Below are 17,031 nucleotides of genomic sequence, written 5' to 3' on the forward strand. Positions count from 1 at the left end.
TTTCTCATCCTGCTTTTTCTACGACTTCAAGGATCAGGGATCTCTGTCCACGTTCAACTCGACAGTCCTCTGGCAGGCTTCCTCTTTATAATAATTAATCTCTTCGAAAAACGCTCCGCGAGCGAAACATTGTCAAAATGAAGTTCACCTCCGTGGCAGCCGCCTTCGCGCTGGTGAATGCGGTGTTGGCTGCCCCTGCTCCAGCGAGACATCCGGATGTTCCTATGGAACTGCCTTCAAGTCTTGCTATACCAACCAGCCTTCCTACTCCAACGGGCTTCCCTGTCCCAACTGGGTTCCCAGGTCACCACAAACTTCGTCCTACTGGCACCGTCATCATCCCGACTGGAACCGCAGTCTCAGGAGCTCACTTGCCAACGGCTACATCGTCGTCGCCATTCCGTTTCCGACATGACAAGGCCCAGCGTCGTCCTGTCCGCCGCAATCAGCACGAGGCGTCCGATGGCGAGCCTTCTCTGCATGTGATCCCGACTGGTCGTCGTCATCACCCAACTGGTCGCCTCATCCCAACTGGAACTGGTCGTCTGCGTCCAACCGGTCGTGTTCGTCCAACTGGTCATCTGCCTACTCCGACGGGAAGCCTTCCAACCCCAACCGGTCAAGTCTTCTAGACGTGAAGACACGGCACCACAAGCGTCAGTTACTCACAAACGAAAAACGACATCGTTCGCACCGTTACATTTGACACTTCAACAATACTCACTCTAATCTGATGTATATACATGTACATACACAATCGCTCATAAAGACAGCGACAATGCAGCTTGCTGTCTTTCTTATTCAGTGGATCCGAGTTTGCCTTGCCAATGTCAACTCCAACTGTGGTATGATAGACTTGGCCAGGAAAACATAGAGGAGAAAAAAGAAACAAGAGAATAGAAGAGAAGAGGGGGAGAAATGCATACTTTCCTTTGTCTTGTCATGTAAATATGACCATATCATATCATCCAAACCATCACAAACTAATTAATTAACTAATTAATGTCTACAGTGCCTTTTTTTTTTCCCCTTTTTTCCTCGTTGGGAATACATGTACAAACGTACGTATGTACATACATACATACTACCATCCCTATTTAATTAACCGATGGAACTAAATCCCTAATTCGATACTGTACAAAAAGCGTCCGTGGTTGTAAGTATGTATGTATGTAATGTACATACCTAGGTATATAGCTTGCAAATCCAGTATAGATCAGTAGAATAAATACAAAAAAAAAGTCCTACCCATGGGGCCTAAAGTAGATACGAGAGGAGATCGAAGGAAGGGCTAACTACAGTAACTACTATCAGCGCCTAGGAGTCAGTCCTATGTATGTATGTACTGCACTGTACATACATAGGTGGTAATAGTGCTTTCTCTCTCTCTCTCTCTCTCTTGCTAATAGGAAGGGTGGGCACATTCCATGAATTCGATTTTTACAACCTCGTAACAGACTAGTGTGCAAAAATGCAAGTTGAGGATTTTTTTTATATAATATGGTGATGCCGATAAATCCAGTTGGGTAGGTAGGAAGACAGAATAGATTTTTTTTTTTGAAAAAAAAAAAGAAAGAAAGAAAGAAAAAAGAAAGTAAACCAATGAAATCCTATCCACGAGTAAATGTAATCACGATAGATGGAGAGAGTCTGAGACAGCCGCAGCAAAGGAGACTAACCGTGTTTTTTTGTTCAGGGCTCGATAATAGGAATTGAGTGTTGACTTCTGTCAACTGAACGATAAGATGACTCAATGTTTTGACTCGAACTAGTACTGGAACTCCTAGTATATAATATAATATGAGAAAACAGGGATGATTAGGAAAGATGAAGAAAATGAGGGGAAAACAAGCTGATTTCAAGCCCTAAAAAAAAATCGATGTGGCCAGTCAGTTTCCATCACCTTCGTTGTCACGGGTAATAGTTGCAAGCGTCATACATAGCCAGATAGCAGCAAACTCCCAGACCGCCGACAGGAACGGGTATTCTACATAAAGCGTCCGTGGTGGCTAGGTGAGTATGTACATACCTATAGTATGTAAACCCAGTAGGTTGGTAGGATAAAAAAAATAAACGGATAAAGTCCTATCCAGGAGTAAGATGCGATCGATGGTGACGCGAGGCAAGAGAGCTGATGGCTAACCATATCTTGTTTGGAAAGGGAGGCTCGATATATATTAATAATGATGAATATTAAGGCTCCGGTAGGTATATCGGTCTAAGGAAATAATATATTATTTTGTGTATGGAGGGGTGGAAAAGGAATTTCTTTTTTTTTCGATTCACAAAAAAATATAAACCGAGAAAAAAAAGAAAGAAAGAAAATAAACCCCGCATAGATGATAACCAACCTAAAAGAAAAATAAAAAAAAATTCTACGTTCAAGTTAAAAAGAAAATACCCAACAAACCCCCATATGGGTAGGTCTGTATGTAGGTGAGGGTGTGCGAGAAAAAAGAAGTAGCATGTCTCGGTTTCGATCCGAGGACCTCCGGGTTATGAGCCCGGCGCTCCCCCACTGAGCTAACATGCTTTTGCTGTGTTGTGGAGGTACACACAACTGTGATTTATCAGCAAAAATCCTTACGGATGCAACGATTTTGGTGGGTAGGTCTTTGGATTTGCGCCTTTGCGCCTTTGGTTATGGCCGAGCTTTTTTTGGTCCTTGACTGACTCCCTCACTCATGAGCTATGCCATGGCATTCATGATTCATGGAAATTCTTGGCGATGGCAATGGCAAGGGTGTCGGGTGTCTTGTGTGATTGTTGGTAGCTGAGGTCACGTGCGTACCTACCTATTAAAATTGAATTGAATTTCCTATTTCGGATCCATCTATTATAACGGTCCACTGGGTCCTAATCTCACAGCGTCAGTCTCTCTCGGACTCCCAAAGCCGAAATAAAAAAAAATCATGAAATAAAATGAAATAAGATGAAATAAGATGAGATGAAGATATGATCACGAATTTTACGACGCGATTCTTTCTAGGCAAAAGCAAGTCGAACTGTCCGGCAGAACAGACTCTGATGTTCATTCCGAACATTCAGCAGGCGAGAAAAACCGACATATGACACGATAAATACGATTCGGTATGAGACGACACTATCAATTAACTAATTAAATAACTAACGAGATGAAGACCTAGGTAGAGCGTTGAATACGAAAAATCGAGTTATTAAATGGAATATATATTTACATTAATCTCATGCGAGACCACCATCATCGTCATCTATCATCGAGATATATATTTCTTTGCTTCTCTTTTCTTATCGATACGGATCTGACCGACCTTACAGTCGGGTACTTATTATCACTAGAAAGGGTCGAAGACTAGAAGGAAAGGATAATGACTGCTCTATAGAAAATAAGAAATATGGAGGAAGAACAGAAACATAGGCCCTTCTTTTTTTTTTTAGTACGATGGATCTGAATTGATCGATCGATGAATGCATCACAACACGAGAATACATAAAGAAGACTTATGATGTACAGAGTCAGCGTTTACAGACTTTACGCCCGCTGATTCAGACAGATAGGAGAAGGTGCTGATGATGGACATGTTACATTGCTGCGATACTGTCTACAGTCAATCGTCATTGATTTCAAGTCAATTCTGTATGATCATTTCGATAAAGCTCGTAACATAAGTCTCAGACATATATATCACTAGTTAAAGATTTAAAGACAGATCTTCCAGAAGATCTTATATGGAGAAACCGCTTAATGGGTCATCCCCCTCGTTGCAGTCCGCATGTGCAACCGCCCCAACCACGACCGCGACGTATACCGACGGATCTTCCTGCCCCAGATCATGAAGATGATCACCGACAGGTTGTTCGCCAGCAGCACGGCACAGAATATGCCCGACACAACCACCGCATAGCCCCGCTCCAAGATCCAGTCCAGCAGGTACAGGCCCATCCCGAACGAGATGGCCTGCTTGCCCAGGTTCATCGCGATCAGCATCTCGGACGTGTTTGCGTAGTACGAGTCGACGGCGTAGGCGAGCGTGAAGGTGAAGTAGAAGTACGAGCCGAACTGGTCCATGACGACGCCGACGAAGTACCCGATCCAGTGCAGGTTCTTCTGCGCCGTCATGCCGTACACGATCAGACCGGCTGGGGAGATCAGCATCGGAAGCAGCAGCACGCCCAGGCGCATTTCTGCTTCGCGAATTCCGCCGTTCTTCTTGGTGAGATGGGCGGCGAGGCGATCGGAGCTCGACGTGAAAGGAAGAGCGAGGAGATAGCCGATGACTGTGGCGATTGCGATGAGTCCAGAATTGGTCTGACGAGATGTGGTTGGTGAATCTTTCCTACATCAAACACTTCTGAAGCAACATACCTCAGTCCAATTGTAAGGCGGGGAGGTTATCTTGATCGGAAAGGTGTAATTGAAGGCCAACGCTCCCAATCCAATATAAATTCCTTATCAAACGTCAGTCAACCCCATCCACCACACCCAGACTGGTCATACCGAAACTCGATATCACCCAGAAAACAGCAGGCACAAAAAAGTACGTGAACGACCGGAACATCGTCACGAAAAACTGCGCTTCTGGATCGATCCCACTCCACGGCTTCAGCGTCTCAATAAAGCTCTTGCGCTTTGGCAAGACAGTTGGCACTGCATTCTCTTCATGTCTTGACTCCTGCAACTTCTCGTCGGTGAAGGTCGGTGGAGGGGAAGTCTTCGGTTCCGGCCGGTGGTAGGTTGTCTCCTCGACGAAGAAAAACGCTGCGATCAACAATGCCGACGCGAATGCGATCACAACGTAGAAGAACAGTCTCCATGAGTAGCCGCCGGCCAGCATATAGCCAGCATATAACGGGCCGGTCGCACCCAAGCAGAGACAGACTGGAACCGTCAGCAGGAATGAGCCTTAACGTGTTACGTTCTGTTATGCATACCGGTATAATATCCAATCCGCTTTCCACGCTCGTGCAGGAAGAATATATCGTTGACGAGTTGGACAGGGAGAGACTCGCAGACACCGCTTCCAAATGCGTGGAAGACGCGCGCCACCATGAGCCCGGTATAGGTCGTCGCTTGAGATGCGCCGATCAATCCGGCGACAAACTATAACCACTCGTTAGTTCGTATGCTTCAAGTTCGAGATCTGTCACATACGATTGCCATCGACAACAAGGTAACGGGCCGACGTCCTATCTTGAGATAGAGCGGAATGAGGATGAGGGAGCCTGATGATTGTCAGTGGTTGTCAGTAACTTCGTGAGAGCTGGTTCCTACCAAACCCAAACGCAAGATTTGGATAGGAGATGAGTCCAGACGCTGTTGCTGGAGAGATCCCAAATTCCTCGCTGTAAATAGTGATGTACACGGAAGGGCCTACGAGAACCGCGTTTCCGAGAAAGGAGTAAAAGGAAACAATCACGAGGATGGCGGTTTTCTTCCAGTTTGGCCACTGCTCGAATTAGCGATTTCTTCGATCTTTTTACCCCGTTCATTCGGTCGGGACAGACTGGGATATACCTGGAGAGGGTCATTAGGATCCTCCGCTGGCACTGGAAACAGGGCCTGCCCATATCCAGTATCATCACCTTCAGCCGCGTTCAGATCGACGGTACCTGGGATATCGCCCTCGTGCGCGTGGCTGCAATGGATTAGACGCTGTACACTTTCAGCCGGCGACTTCAGACATACCTGTGAGCCAGGTGACGCGCAGTATTTTGGACTTCATGATCGGTCGCCATTATGTCGATGTTGGTTGAGAGTCGATCAATCGTGCTGGGAGGCTGCATGGGCTTGTTTAAAAACCCCGGGCCAAACGTGCAGGGAGTCCGATCCTCCCCGGATCTTCATGACTATAACCAGATAGGACTGCACCGGATTGCTCCTCCAGGAAGTAGTCTTCGAACTGGCTGCGGGGCTGCACACCACCTGTGGGACCGGCGACAGATCTCCTCGCTGCGTTGTCGGATAAGACTTTCAATTGAGTATTTATCTCGATTATGAGCATTTCCTTGCTTGAGCCTCGAGAGAATTCAAAGCCGTGTCGAATGCAACCGTCGTGGCCATACACATTGCTCAAGACGAAGAGGCATTGAAAGGGGTTTTCCCATGTCCATAGGTTAACGACCACGTCTCACCATAAGCAGGCCGAACTATTGCTAGTGAGTTAGTACCTGTCCATGTAGGCTGACATCTGTCAGCTTCACGTTTTCGAAAACTCCGGAGTAAGCAGATTATCTGTCCTGTCCTATCATGGACATCCATCCGCCGGATCCAGACTGTCGGGAAATTTCCCCGTTGACGAGTTGAGAAGAGAGACAAACTTCCAAGGTTTTTTCTTCCATCTGTTGGGACTGGATGACGAGACTGACTTGCTCCAATCCAGCAGGTGCGGAGAGTCCCCGGATTTTGGCACGTGAACGGGGTGGAAATCCCCCGGATTTGTGGGGAAGAACGACTCCAACAGTCCCGCAAGATGGGCCTTGACTCGCGATACGAGCTGTCAGCCCCACGTTTTCTCCAACTGACTGGAAATAGGCTGAATATTAAGCTGGATACTAATGTTGGTTGTTGTTTCTTGCGGCTGGTTGTCTGCCGTGTCGTTATTTCTCGACTTTGCCACCTGTTGGAAAGGATATTGGGCAGCCAGAGAGAGGAAAGTCGTGGTCTCATCTATGAGCGTTCGTCAATTTGTCTTTCAGTGGTTCGTGGCATATATGAGAGAGCTGTGGCCTCATTACGGCTTTTCTATGATAAATCGATGTGCTGGCACGATAAAACAGCACGGCCTCAACATGAAGCTGGAGCTCTAGTCGGTGATGGTATACGTCGACCATATAATTCGGCTTTTAGGAGGTCGAGGTCGAGCTCTAACAATTTGACGGCAATGTTCTACTCGCCAATTCCAACCGGACTTTGCAACATGCGCCTGTATGGATCGAGGATGGCGTACCCAGCATCAATTTCCGAGTTGGAGAAGAATCGCATCAGAATCGTGATTAGCATGCTTATTGAATAACTTACAACTTGCAGAGCTTTTCAAAAGCCCTTCACAAGCTTGGTCTCGTTTTGAGTCAATCACTCCGCGCGCATCACCCGCGAAATGCACTTTGTCCGATCCACTTTGTTATCCGAGGACCTTGCGGGTTGCATCGCAGAACTTAATCCCCGCAAAATGGATGTTATGCAGGGATCGGGCCTCCCTAGCTCTGGGCTGAGCTTATCCAATAGTCTAATTGAACCTGCAGAGACGTCTTACAGATTCTCAGGAAATGGAGAAATGTCTTGATTACCTAAATCGATGAATTAATTCAATGCAGCACTCCTTCCGTCACTTACAACTTGGACGATTCCACAAGATTCACATTTCACATTGTATGTGACTTAACATCTGTTGAGTCCTGCCGAGTAATTGATCTTGCTTGAGCTTAAGCTTTATATCTGTGAGAGATAGAGTCGAGTCTATTGACATATAAAAAACAAAGCTCAATTTGGGACCCCAGGCAGTTTAGTTCTTGGCATTTCAATTGAAGATCTACATACTGTATATTAAAAGCATGCATAGAGATCTGTGTAACACAAACCGATAAGATAAATCCACACGTGATCCATTTGTGATGCATGACTTCCTTTGGCAATCAGCCTGACTGGCTGGCACACCAACCAACACATCTAGAAAGCATGCCTAATCAATCGTATATCAAATGCTGTTTGTTTGTACTTGCCAATATCATACTACCAGGCACATAGGGCTTTAGGTCCAGTAATTGGTTTGATTAGAGTTAACTAATAGCAGCTTATCTCATAGTTTGTTCCTCAGCTTCAGGTTCAGTCAAAATCTTGGTCTAAGCTGATTCAGTATGACTTCGTAATTTCTAAATCAGGGAAGAGAACCAGGAAGAGAATTGGCTGAAAGGCATAGACTCTAGGCTCTGAGCTTCAGAGGGTTCTAAATCTAGACTTATCACTACTGATTGCTATCGGTAATTCCTACCTGATATCCGACGGCTTTGGTCATTCGTTGTCCGTAAATACTATACAACGTTTGAAGGTCTAAATTTTAAGACTAACATTATACAGTATTGCCATTATCTCCACTTTTGACTTTGTGCTCTTCATCTATGCCCAAAGGATGCCTAACAAGCTGTATGGGCTTCTCTTTCTCTCTCCTTTCTCTGTCTTCCTGACTGCGTGGGCTAATATTATATTTTGCTTGGTCATTTTCCTTAGGGGACAAACCATTCACCTGCCAAGCTGGGATTAATTAGTTTGTCTCCCATGGAGCCGTCTATGCAACCTGAAAAATTGTGCATCTTTCGAGGCAATTGGATGAAAAAAGAATACTCCGGCAGGCGAGACTGTTCTACGGCGATGGCAGGTTGAAAAATCCAGATTGATTTCCTTGCCATAATCAGTATTATATCCGACATCGTGGCAGCCCTTTCCATCCACGTTCCTCTGTTTGTTGCTGCTGTTGGTTGTCTATCACATGCTGTTTGAATATTAATTAATTGAGGCTTGATCTATGTACGGAGGCGGGCCTCAAAAGTTTTCGCATATGCTAGGACACTAGTAATTTTCGTGTTTCAGCTGGTACCTCCGCCCCTACTAATTTTACTACGCTAACCTAGGTATCCTTGAAAGTCTCTCCATCCTTAATGTCTTCAATATGTTCCTTAATATTGATTCAGATCTTCTGGCTTAAGAGCACCCCTTTTATCTGCCTCACCTTATAAGTATAAGAATCCTGACCTATATGACCTTCTTTATACTTATTTCTACCCTCTAGGCAAATAACCTCTTAAATATGATGTATAATCTGTTCAATCTACTGCTAGATTTGCTCCTATAGTAGCTCTTCTTAAGCCTGAAGCTAAGCAGCTTTAATAGTTTCCTTATCAGCAGGTATACTATAAAAGGTAATCTGTTTCTTTATCCAGATCCAATAAGGCTCAATCATATTAAGATCTAGGGAGTTACTAGGCCATAACAAACATTAGATGCCATAGAAGCTGTATACTAGACCTTAGGCATAATATACATAGGCTGGTACATTATCCTCTATAATTATGGTATCAGGTTGATCTCTCATATACTCCTTTATAAAGAGGATGAGCTTTTGAACTAATACTTCCTATAGAATAGTTAGTATAGGCATCATATTTATATAGAAAATACTACTACCTTCTAATATTAATACTAATTAATACTACCTTTTGATTTTTGTACTAGCTGTAACAAACCCAAATCCCATTAGCTAGTAGGTTTATCTAGAAGCTATGAGGCAGTTCAGAACGAAGAGACTAAGCTGGGGGAGAAAGAAGCTATCTACGAGGTCCAGCGAGATATCTCACGGATTCTGCCAGCAATATGCCTCACCGCCTAGTGCACCGCCTAGTTCGGACCGTCACATTATGTTCCTAATTGATAGTTTCAAGCTCTTTTTTCAGTATTCTTCTAGGCTTAATTTATCTTAGGCACCAATATATAACAGGGGCCTTTTTTATCATATGAAAAGTATCCATAAAATATAAATTCAGAGGACCCCTTCTAATAACAATATATATAGGTTAGATTAGAAGCATCTCTAGATATTCTCCATACTTAAATGGCTCCCTACTATGCCCAAATATAATAGAGGTCTTATTAGTCTATATAATATTCTTCTAATCTTCTAAGGTCCAGTATTTATGGGCTTTATAAAACTCATATCTCTATCTCTTTATATCAGTTAGGCCAGGCTTCTAGCTTAGTTTAACAGAACTTAAGCACCAAATTAGGTAGGCAGGTAGGTAGGTACGCAGGTAGGCTGGTAGGTAAGAATAGGAGACACCGCAGCAGTGGTGAGTTTTCGAAGGTACCTAGGTTAACATAGTAAAATTAGTAGGGAGAGAGGTACCAGGTGAAACACGAAAATTACTATGGTCCACTAGCATATGCGAAAACTTTTGAGGCCCGCCTCCGTATGCAGGCAGGAAGTTATCATAATTACCTAGGTACTAATATATATAGTTACTATTTCAGGTTTATGCTGCAGTGGGGTCTCGCCTAAGTTTTAACTAGGCTCGGAGCTCCAATTTACGTGCGGCAGTGAACCGAGTCCCGAGGATATCCACAATTGCATATCTAATCGCATTTATTTCTTGTTTATCTGGATCAAAGACGTTACCAAGAGCTGATTAGTATCAATGAGTTTCTAGACAATAATGAAGATGAAGATCGCGGTGAAGGAGGATGCCAAGCAGAGCATATCAAATTTACTCCGTACGGGGAATATGCTGCACTAGTGGCTCGACATGATCCGCGTCATGTTACATCGCAAAGGACCACTTAGCTGGCTGGCCACAGCCTATCGGAGATTCGCCCTGGGAGCACGCGTATCGAGGTCCCTGGCCAGGATTCAACGGCATGCGCGTCGTGATGTTTCATCTGCTGACCTCTGCAGATGTCCGGCCGGACCGAAAAGTGACGAGCATGACGACTGACAGCCACGAAGTAGTACTAGAGTACGTAAAGCGCCTTTTTGTTGCAGTAGTTTTCTTGATTTAGCGTGCGACTAAATGACCAAGCTTTTTTTTGAGTCCATCGCCAATCCTACTCTGCACGGGGCATGCCGCATCACCCGCGAGATCACACCGGGCACGTGGCCTCGATGGCCGCGCTGAACAGTTGACAATGTCATCCAGCCGGTCTGGGGTCAAATCGAGCAGACATATAAACATTCTGGAATGGTCTGGCCTGCACATCCTTCTGGGTGTCTGCATCCGTCGTCGAGTTGAACCAAGAACGAAATGAGAGCTGCCACAGCTGCCACTATCGCCGCGCTGGCCTCGCTGGCCACCGCGACCGCCTCCTACAACAAGCGCGGCTTGGCCCAGGAGATCTGGGACGACATCGTGAATGCGGTGGATTGCTCTGGCTGCCAGGTATGGACTCACCGATTTCAACCTGTCTCGCACACGCTAACTGTCCAGGTCATCTTGACTGCTCTGCAAGGCGCGGCTGAGCTGGGCACGTCCGCCTTTGTCGACATCCTGACCGAAGTCTGCGACATCAGCGGCGTAAGTAAATCGATTGGTTTGCTGACTTTCTTCAAGTGTAACCATCTGACTCGTGGTTGGCTATAGAAAGAAGATTCCGATGTCTGCTCTGGGATCATCTCCCGCGAGGGTCCGGTGCTGGATTACATCCTGCAAAACCTCGACATCGGGTCGCACACCTCCGATGTCATCTGCGCCAGCGCGTTCGGCCTCTGCCAGTATCCTGCGGTCCGGTCCTACAACCTCACGTTCCCTACTCCCAAGCCCGACACGACTCGTCCAGCGCCCAGTGGAGAGTCGCCGATTCAAGTCGTCCACTTCAGCGATACCCACGTGGACCTCTCCTACGAGACGGGATCCAGTTACAACTGCACCAAGCCCATCTGCTGTCGCCCTTACACGGCCGCGGATGCTCCGGGAAACACGACGACTCCCTGCGGGCCCTACGGCAACACGAACTGCGATGCGCCCTTGAGCCTCGAGGAGAGCATGTTCAACGCTATCAAGGCGTTGAGCCCCCAGCCGGCCTTCTCCATCTATACGGGAGATGTCGTCGCGCATGACATCTGGCTCGTGGACCAGAACGAAGTCATCCAGGACCTCAACACCACCTACGACCTCATGGCCGAGCTGGGGCTGGTGTATGCGGCCATCGGGAACCACGACACGGCGCCGGTCAACGATCTGCCCACGACCAACATCCCAAGCGAGTACAGCACGAACTGGACCTACGAAGCCCTGGCGTACGACTTCACGATGCTGACCAGCTCGTCCTCTGCCCAGACGGCGGCGAACTACGGGTCCTATTCTTCCATCTACAAGGGCAGCTACGGCACGGATTTGCGCATCATCTCCTACAACAGCATCTTCTACTATATCGACAACTTCTGGGCATATCAGGACCCCATGCCGTACGACCCGGATGGGCAGCTGGCCTGGCTGATCAACGAGCTCCAGGAGGCTGAGACGGCGGGACAGCGGGTCTGGATCATTGCGCATGTCCCGACGGGCACGTCGGACCACTTCCACGACTACTCTCACTACTTTGACCAGATCGTGCAGCGGTACGAGGCGACCATTGCGGCGTTGTTCTACGGTCACACGCACATCGACCAGTTCCAGATCTCCTACTCGGACTACTCCAACCAGGCATGGGACACTGCCACTGCGATCGGGTACATCATGCCGTCGCTGACCCCGACCTCGGGACCTCCCACATTCAGGGTGTATGATGTCGACCCCAAGACCTTCGCCGTGCTGGACTTCACCAACTACATCGCCAACATCAGCGACCCGGCGTACCAGTCGGGCCCGACGTGGCAGAAGTACTACTCGGCGAAGGAGACGTACGGCGCGCTGCTCTCGCCGCCCTTGACGGACCCGACGGCGGAGCTGACGCCGGCCTTCTGGCACAACGTCACCGTGGCATTCGAGAACGACAACGCGGCCTTCCAGGAGTACTGGGCGCGGCAGACGCGCGGGTGGGACGTGTCGAGCTGCACGGGGTCCTGCATCACGCAGGCGATCTGTGGCCTGCGCGCGGCGGACGCGCAGTACAACTGCGTGACGCCGACGCCGGGCTTCAACTTTGCCAAGCGCGACGCCTCGAGCGCGACGCAGGCTATGGCCCATGTCGAGAAGTGCGAGGGATCGGGGTTGTTGGCGTTGTTGGGGAGGATGGTGGCCGACAAGAAGTCTGCTTGAGTTCAGAACAGTACATAGTTCTATGTATATACGGGGTATGGTTGACGAGTTGATGAGAGTAGATGCAATGTCTAGCTCTAGCACTTAATTAGATTAGTCGTACTATAGTACATACTTAATTCTGTGAATATAAATGCTATCAGCAGGGTACTGTCTTTTTCGTAGTATCACAATGAGCAAACACAACTTGTCTGATCTCTGCTGACTTATTTTATCCAAGTAAGAGCATGAAGTAGGTATGAAATGAGCCCTTCCTTTCGAAAGACATTGACAAAACAAAGACAATAAAACAAAGAATACTTCTGCTCTCTTGTTTGTCTTTATCTCTCTAGTGAGGTGAGACCAAGATCACCTGGCCTGACCTGACCTGACCTCTGACGCCTCCAGGGTCTGGACTCTCACCTACCTACCTAGGTAGGTACTCTCACGAGACCTCCAGCGCTCACAAAGACTCACCCGGACTTTTTCCGCCAAGTTTCAATATGGGGCATGCCCAGCTCTCGTGCAATGAGAATCTACTCGCCAAGATTCAATGTGGGTTCTGAGGCTCCAGTAGGGTGGTTAAGGTGTAAGTATCCATGGTTCTGGGAGCTAGATTGGATCACATCAGATTCAGATTCAGATCCGATCAGATCTGGCCTGTAGGCTGTTCCGGACTCATGAGGTTAATCTTAATCTTGCATGTGCTAGTAGGAAGTTGGTTACTGAGATTCAATATGGGGTGCTGAAGTATGGTGGGCTCTCTGAGAGCATGGCTCTGGGAACCTTCCCCAGCTCTTCTCTGGTCTGAGTTGGCCTGAACTTCTATTGTCTTTCTTGTGAACACCCAGATGTTGGGTAAAGTGAGGTTTGATTATTCTCACCTATACCAGTTTCCAGCATGCATCTCCCAGGTCAGTCATGAGTGGTGAGGATCTACCCATGCAGAATTCACATGACTTGAAGGGCTTACCTGACCATGATTCTTATCGCCTTGTGTTCAGGCTTCAGCTTCTAATAATGACCTACAGTCCATGGTCCACCCTTGTACTCCATAGTCCATACTCTGTATAGTAAGTCTCACAGATGCAATCCAGTTAAGCTTTTTACTGGCTCCGCCCGCGGAATTGGACGCTTCAGCCGCTGGATTTGCAGTCGATCAGGGCCTCAGCGCTGAGCCATGCCCAACGGTCCAACTGGATGTGCGCAAATCAATGTTCCATGTGTGGGCTGCCCCCAATCCTATGACGGAATCTTAGATTTTCATTACACGAATTGGAAATGTTGGATAACCAAAGCGCGATCATCCTGGGAATCCTTGATGATCTGCGCGGTCGGGTACCTCCTGCCAAGTCAAGCCGCAGATTGCAACCCGCGCTGCTTACAAGCCCAAGGAGAGTTCCACGAGTGGGTTTCCGTTCGTAATTATGGAGAGATCGAGATAGCATGTGTGACAGTGTGCAATCCCCATCGCTCTGTACAGAGTAGACTGCTGGCCGATCTCTTCTTAATTACATGTGATCCCTGTGGTGATTATTGTTGCATTGTTGCAACCTTTGCGACTTCTTGCATGTAGTAGCTGCAACAGTCTGATATGATCGGTCTCACGTCGCCGACGACGTTGCGTCAGATGTTACTGCTGGCCCTGTTGACCTTTCTCGGACTCTCTGCCTTCTTCTACACGGCAAGAGCTGATCCCACCACCTCTTCGCCTATTCCGACTGCAACAGACTATCCTCTCCCCAACGAGGGCAACCTGCAAGTTCACGACCCCAGCATCATCATCTATAATGACACCTTCTACCTCTTCAAAGGAGCCCCCTCGATCGACTACTTTACCGCGTCCAACATAAGCGGGCCGTGGACGCGCGTGGGAACGGTCCTGCACGGGCCCAGCATCGTCGACAAGGTGAACCGATATCGCCCGTGGGCGCCCACCATCATCGAGCGAAATGGTACGTTTTACTGCTTCTACGGCGTCACCAAGGGGGGCACCCGGAACAGCGCGATCGGGGTGGCCACGTCGGAGACAGCAGAGCCAGGCTCGTGGAGGGACCACGGCGCTCTCATCAACACGGGGGCTGGAAACCTCTCGGATATCCATCCGTACACCGTCTCCAACGCGATCGACCCCAGCGTGATTATCGACCCGGCAGACGGCAAGGCGTGGTTGACCTTTGGCAGTTACTGGACGGATCTGTGGCAGGTCCCGTTGTCAGACGACATGCTGTCGGTGGAAAACGCTGAAGCCCCGGCTGCAAACCATCTCTCGTACTTGGAGCTGCCAGGCAAGGATAACAATATTCTCGGCTGGTATCCGATCGATTCCGACCCTCAGGGCGCCCGTCCCGAGGAAGGGTCCTGGATCAGTTACAAGCAGCCGTACTATTACCTGTGGTTCAGTCGGGGGAAGTGTTGCGGTTTCAAGGAGGACGATCTTCCCCCGACAGGAGAGGAGTACGACGCATTTCTCTTTTTCTTTCTTGCTGGCTTTTCATTTCCTTTTATTTTCTGCTAGACCATAACTAAGCTGCGCCTGTCTAGGTACTCGATCCGTGTGGGACGGTCCTTGAATATTTCCGGTCCCTACGTTGACATCAACGGACAGCAACTGCTCCAGGGTGGAGGCCACGTTGTATACGGCTCCAACCACGACGGTCAGGTCTACGCGCCTGGCGGTCTTGGGGTGTTGAGTCGGGATCCTGAGCCGGATATTCTCTACTACCATTATCGTGGGTTGGCCGGTTGTCATTTTCTTGACAGGGGCTGACGAGCTTCGCAGTGAATAGAAGCATCGGACTGATGGATAGTGTATGTCGCGTCGCGCCTCAGGAGCAGTCAACAGACTAACATGAGCAGCAAACACGCTTAGGATGGAACTATCTCACATATAACAACGGATGGCCCGTGCCGATCGCGAGGTATGTTGAAGTGGTCACAAAATCGTTGCCTGGAACTATCAGACACCGTCTTCCTTTCGTCTCAGGCCATACTAACTGTACTATACAGGGACGAAGAATCCAGCGGCATACATGCCTTCAGTGCCGGAAACTTCCGGCTTCAGGGATTGATTTTGTTATGTTCGTTGCCCTCTCACTCTCAGAACAACAGAGCTGACTACATTTGCAGTTGCATGGGGATTGTGGTTCTCCTGGTCATGATATGACGTGACGATATTTCTTCTTTAGACTTGTAGTCATGGAGGACGGGGCGTATGGAGTTGTCCATAGTTTTCGGAATGCGTTTATTCGTTGCAAATATTCCCGTCATATTTGATTCTATATACAGCTTCGACTCGAATCGTAGCACAATCCACGTCCAATACGTTCATCAACCGTCAGGCAAGGTTATAATGTATGTACTTCAACAATTCCATCCGCCATCGACACTGAGAATAGTTCCCGTCGTGTACGACGATGCATCGCTCAACAGGTACACGACTGCATGAGCGACCTCGTCGGCAGTCCCGAATCGGGGAAACGCGCACGGCAGGTCGAGTTTTCCGCCCTGGATCTCGATCGCCTTGTCGAGGAGGGGAGTTTGGATCGTTCCGCTGGAATCACCAACCGCGTCAGTCAGCCAGGCAGTCAGGCACTTCTAGAACGATATATAGAACGACACGAAAATACAGAAAGCAATGCAAGTAAGTAAGTAGGTAGGCTGGATACTCACGGCGCAATAGCATTCACCCTAATCGCCGGCGCAACCTCCTTCGCCACCGACCTCGTCAGTCCCGTAACAGCATGCTTACTCGCCGAATACGCCGCATGCCGCGCAAAGCCTTGCAATCCCTGAATCGACGACGCATTGACGATACTCCCCGTGCCGGTGCCGGCCGTGATAGCCTTCAGCTGCGCGCGCAGACAGTTCTTCAACCCGGTCACATTCACCCGCATGATGAGATCCCACTCATCGTCATCCTGGTCGACCAGCGCGCGCACGCCATGGTGCTTGCCAATCGCGCCCGCCATGTTCGCCGCGCCGTCCAGACGGCCGAATTTCTGCACCGTCGCGTCGATCCAGGCATTCACCTCCGCTGCGTTCCCGACATCGACTTTGGTCGTGAGGACATTCGCATCGTCGTTGCCTAGTTGTGCAGCGGCGTCGGCCAGCGCCTTCGGGTCGATATCTGCCAGGGAGAGCTTGGCCCCGCGCTCGCGCAGCTGCTTTGCGACGGCGAGCCCGATGCCTGCGACGCCGGTGATGGCGTAGACTTTGTTTTCGAAGAAGGTGGTTGTCATGGTGGCTGCGGACAGTATAGTAGAGCAGTATCAGAGTCTGTTGGTTAGGTAGGTAAGTAGGTGGGTATAGTGTGTCTCTTCGAGGGAGGTGAGA

The 17,031-nt window shown here is 48.5% G+C and overlaps 5 protein-coding genes and 1 non-coding gene across 6 annotated transcripts; 3 read left to right on the top strand and 3 right to left on the bottom strand.

Annotated features, from left to right (window-relative positions):
- Positions 1–137: 137 nt before the first annotated feature.
- On the top strand, positions 138–632 carry VTN77DRAFT_2030 (uncharacterized protein; the record flags this gene model as incomplete). Its single annotated transcript, XM_069417827.1, has 1 exon — positions 138–632. One exon carries the CDS (start codon positions 138–140, stop codon positions 630–632), a length of 495 nt encoding a protein of 164 aa, XP_069279510.1.
- A 1,829-nt stretch (positions 633–2,461) lies between these two features.
- On the bottom strand, positions 2,462–2,533 carry VTN77DRAFT_t42. The gene has a single exon. It is a non-coding gene; the product is annotated as a tRNA-Met (tRNA).
- A 1,188-nt stretch (positions 2,534–3,721) lies between these two features.
- Positions 3,722–5,715, bottom strand: VTN77DRAFT_2031 (uncharacterized protein; the record flags this gene model as incomplete). The annotated part of the gene is made up of 8 exons (XM_069417828.1): positions 3,722–4,288; positions 4,346–4,428; positions 4,478–4,858; positions 4,912–5,080; positions 5,132–5,202; positions 5,252–5,426; positions 5,495–5,615; positions 5,666–5,715. 8 exons carry the CDS (start codon positions 5,713–5,715, stop codon positions 3,722–3,724), a joined length of 1,617 nt encoding a protein of 538 aa, XP_069279511.1.
- A 5,049-nt stretch (positions 5,716–10,764) lies between these two features.
- On the top strand, positions 10,765–12,717 carry VTN77DRAFT_2032 (uncharacterized protein; the record flags this gene model as incomplete). Its single annotated transcript, XM_069417829.1, has 3 exons — positions 10,765–10,899; positions 10,948–11,034; positions 11,101–12,717. 3 exons carry the CDS (start codon positions 10,765–10,767, stop codon positions 12,715–12,717), a joined length of 1,839 nt encoding a protein of 612 aa, XP_069279512.1.
- A 1,573-nt stretch (positions 12,718–14,290) lies between these two features.
- On the top strand, positions 14,291–15,857 carry VTN77DRAFT_2033 (uncharacterized protein; the record flags this gene model as incomplete). The annotated part of the gene is made up of 6 exons (XM_069417830.1): positions 14,291–15,153; positions 15,241–15,428; positions 15,479–15,507; positions 15,556–15,617; positions 15,706–15,776; positions 15,826–15,857. 6 exons carry the CDS (start codon positions 14,291–14,293, stop codon positions 15,855–15,857), a joined length of 1,245 nt encoding a protein of 414 aa, XP_069279513.1.
- Positions 15,858–16,059: 202 nt separating this feature from the next.
- On the bottom strand, positions 16,060–16,937 carry VTN77DRAFT_2034 (uncharacterized protein; the record flags this gene model as incomplete). Its single annotated transcript, XM_069417831.1, has 2 exons — positions 16,060–16,249; positions 16,369–16,937. The coding sequence occupies 2 exons, from the start codon at positions 16,935–16,937 to the stop codon at positions 16,060–16,062; spliced, it is 759 nt and encodes a 252-aa protein (XP_069279514.1).
- Positions 16,938–17,031: the final 94 nt, after the last annotated feature.

Source organism: Rasamsonia byssochlamydoides (assembly GCF_041956645.1).
Source record: "Rasamsonia byssochlamydoides strain NRRL 3658 unplaced genomic scaffold VTN77scaffold_16, whole genome shotgun sequence".
Classification (NCBI taxonomy): Eukaryota; Fungi; Ascomycota; class Eurotiomycetes; order Eurotiales; family Trichocomaceae; genus Rasamsonia; species Rasamsonia byssochlamydoides.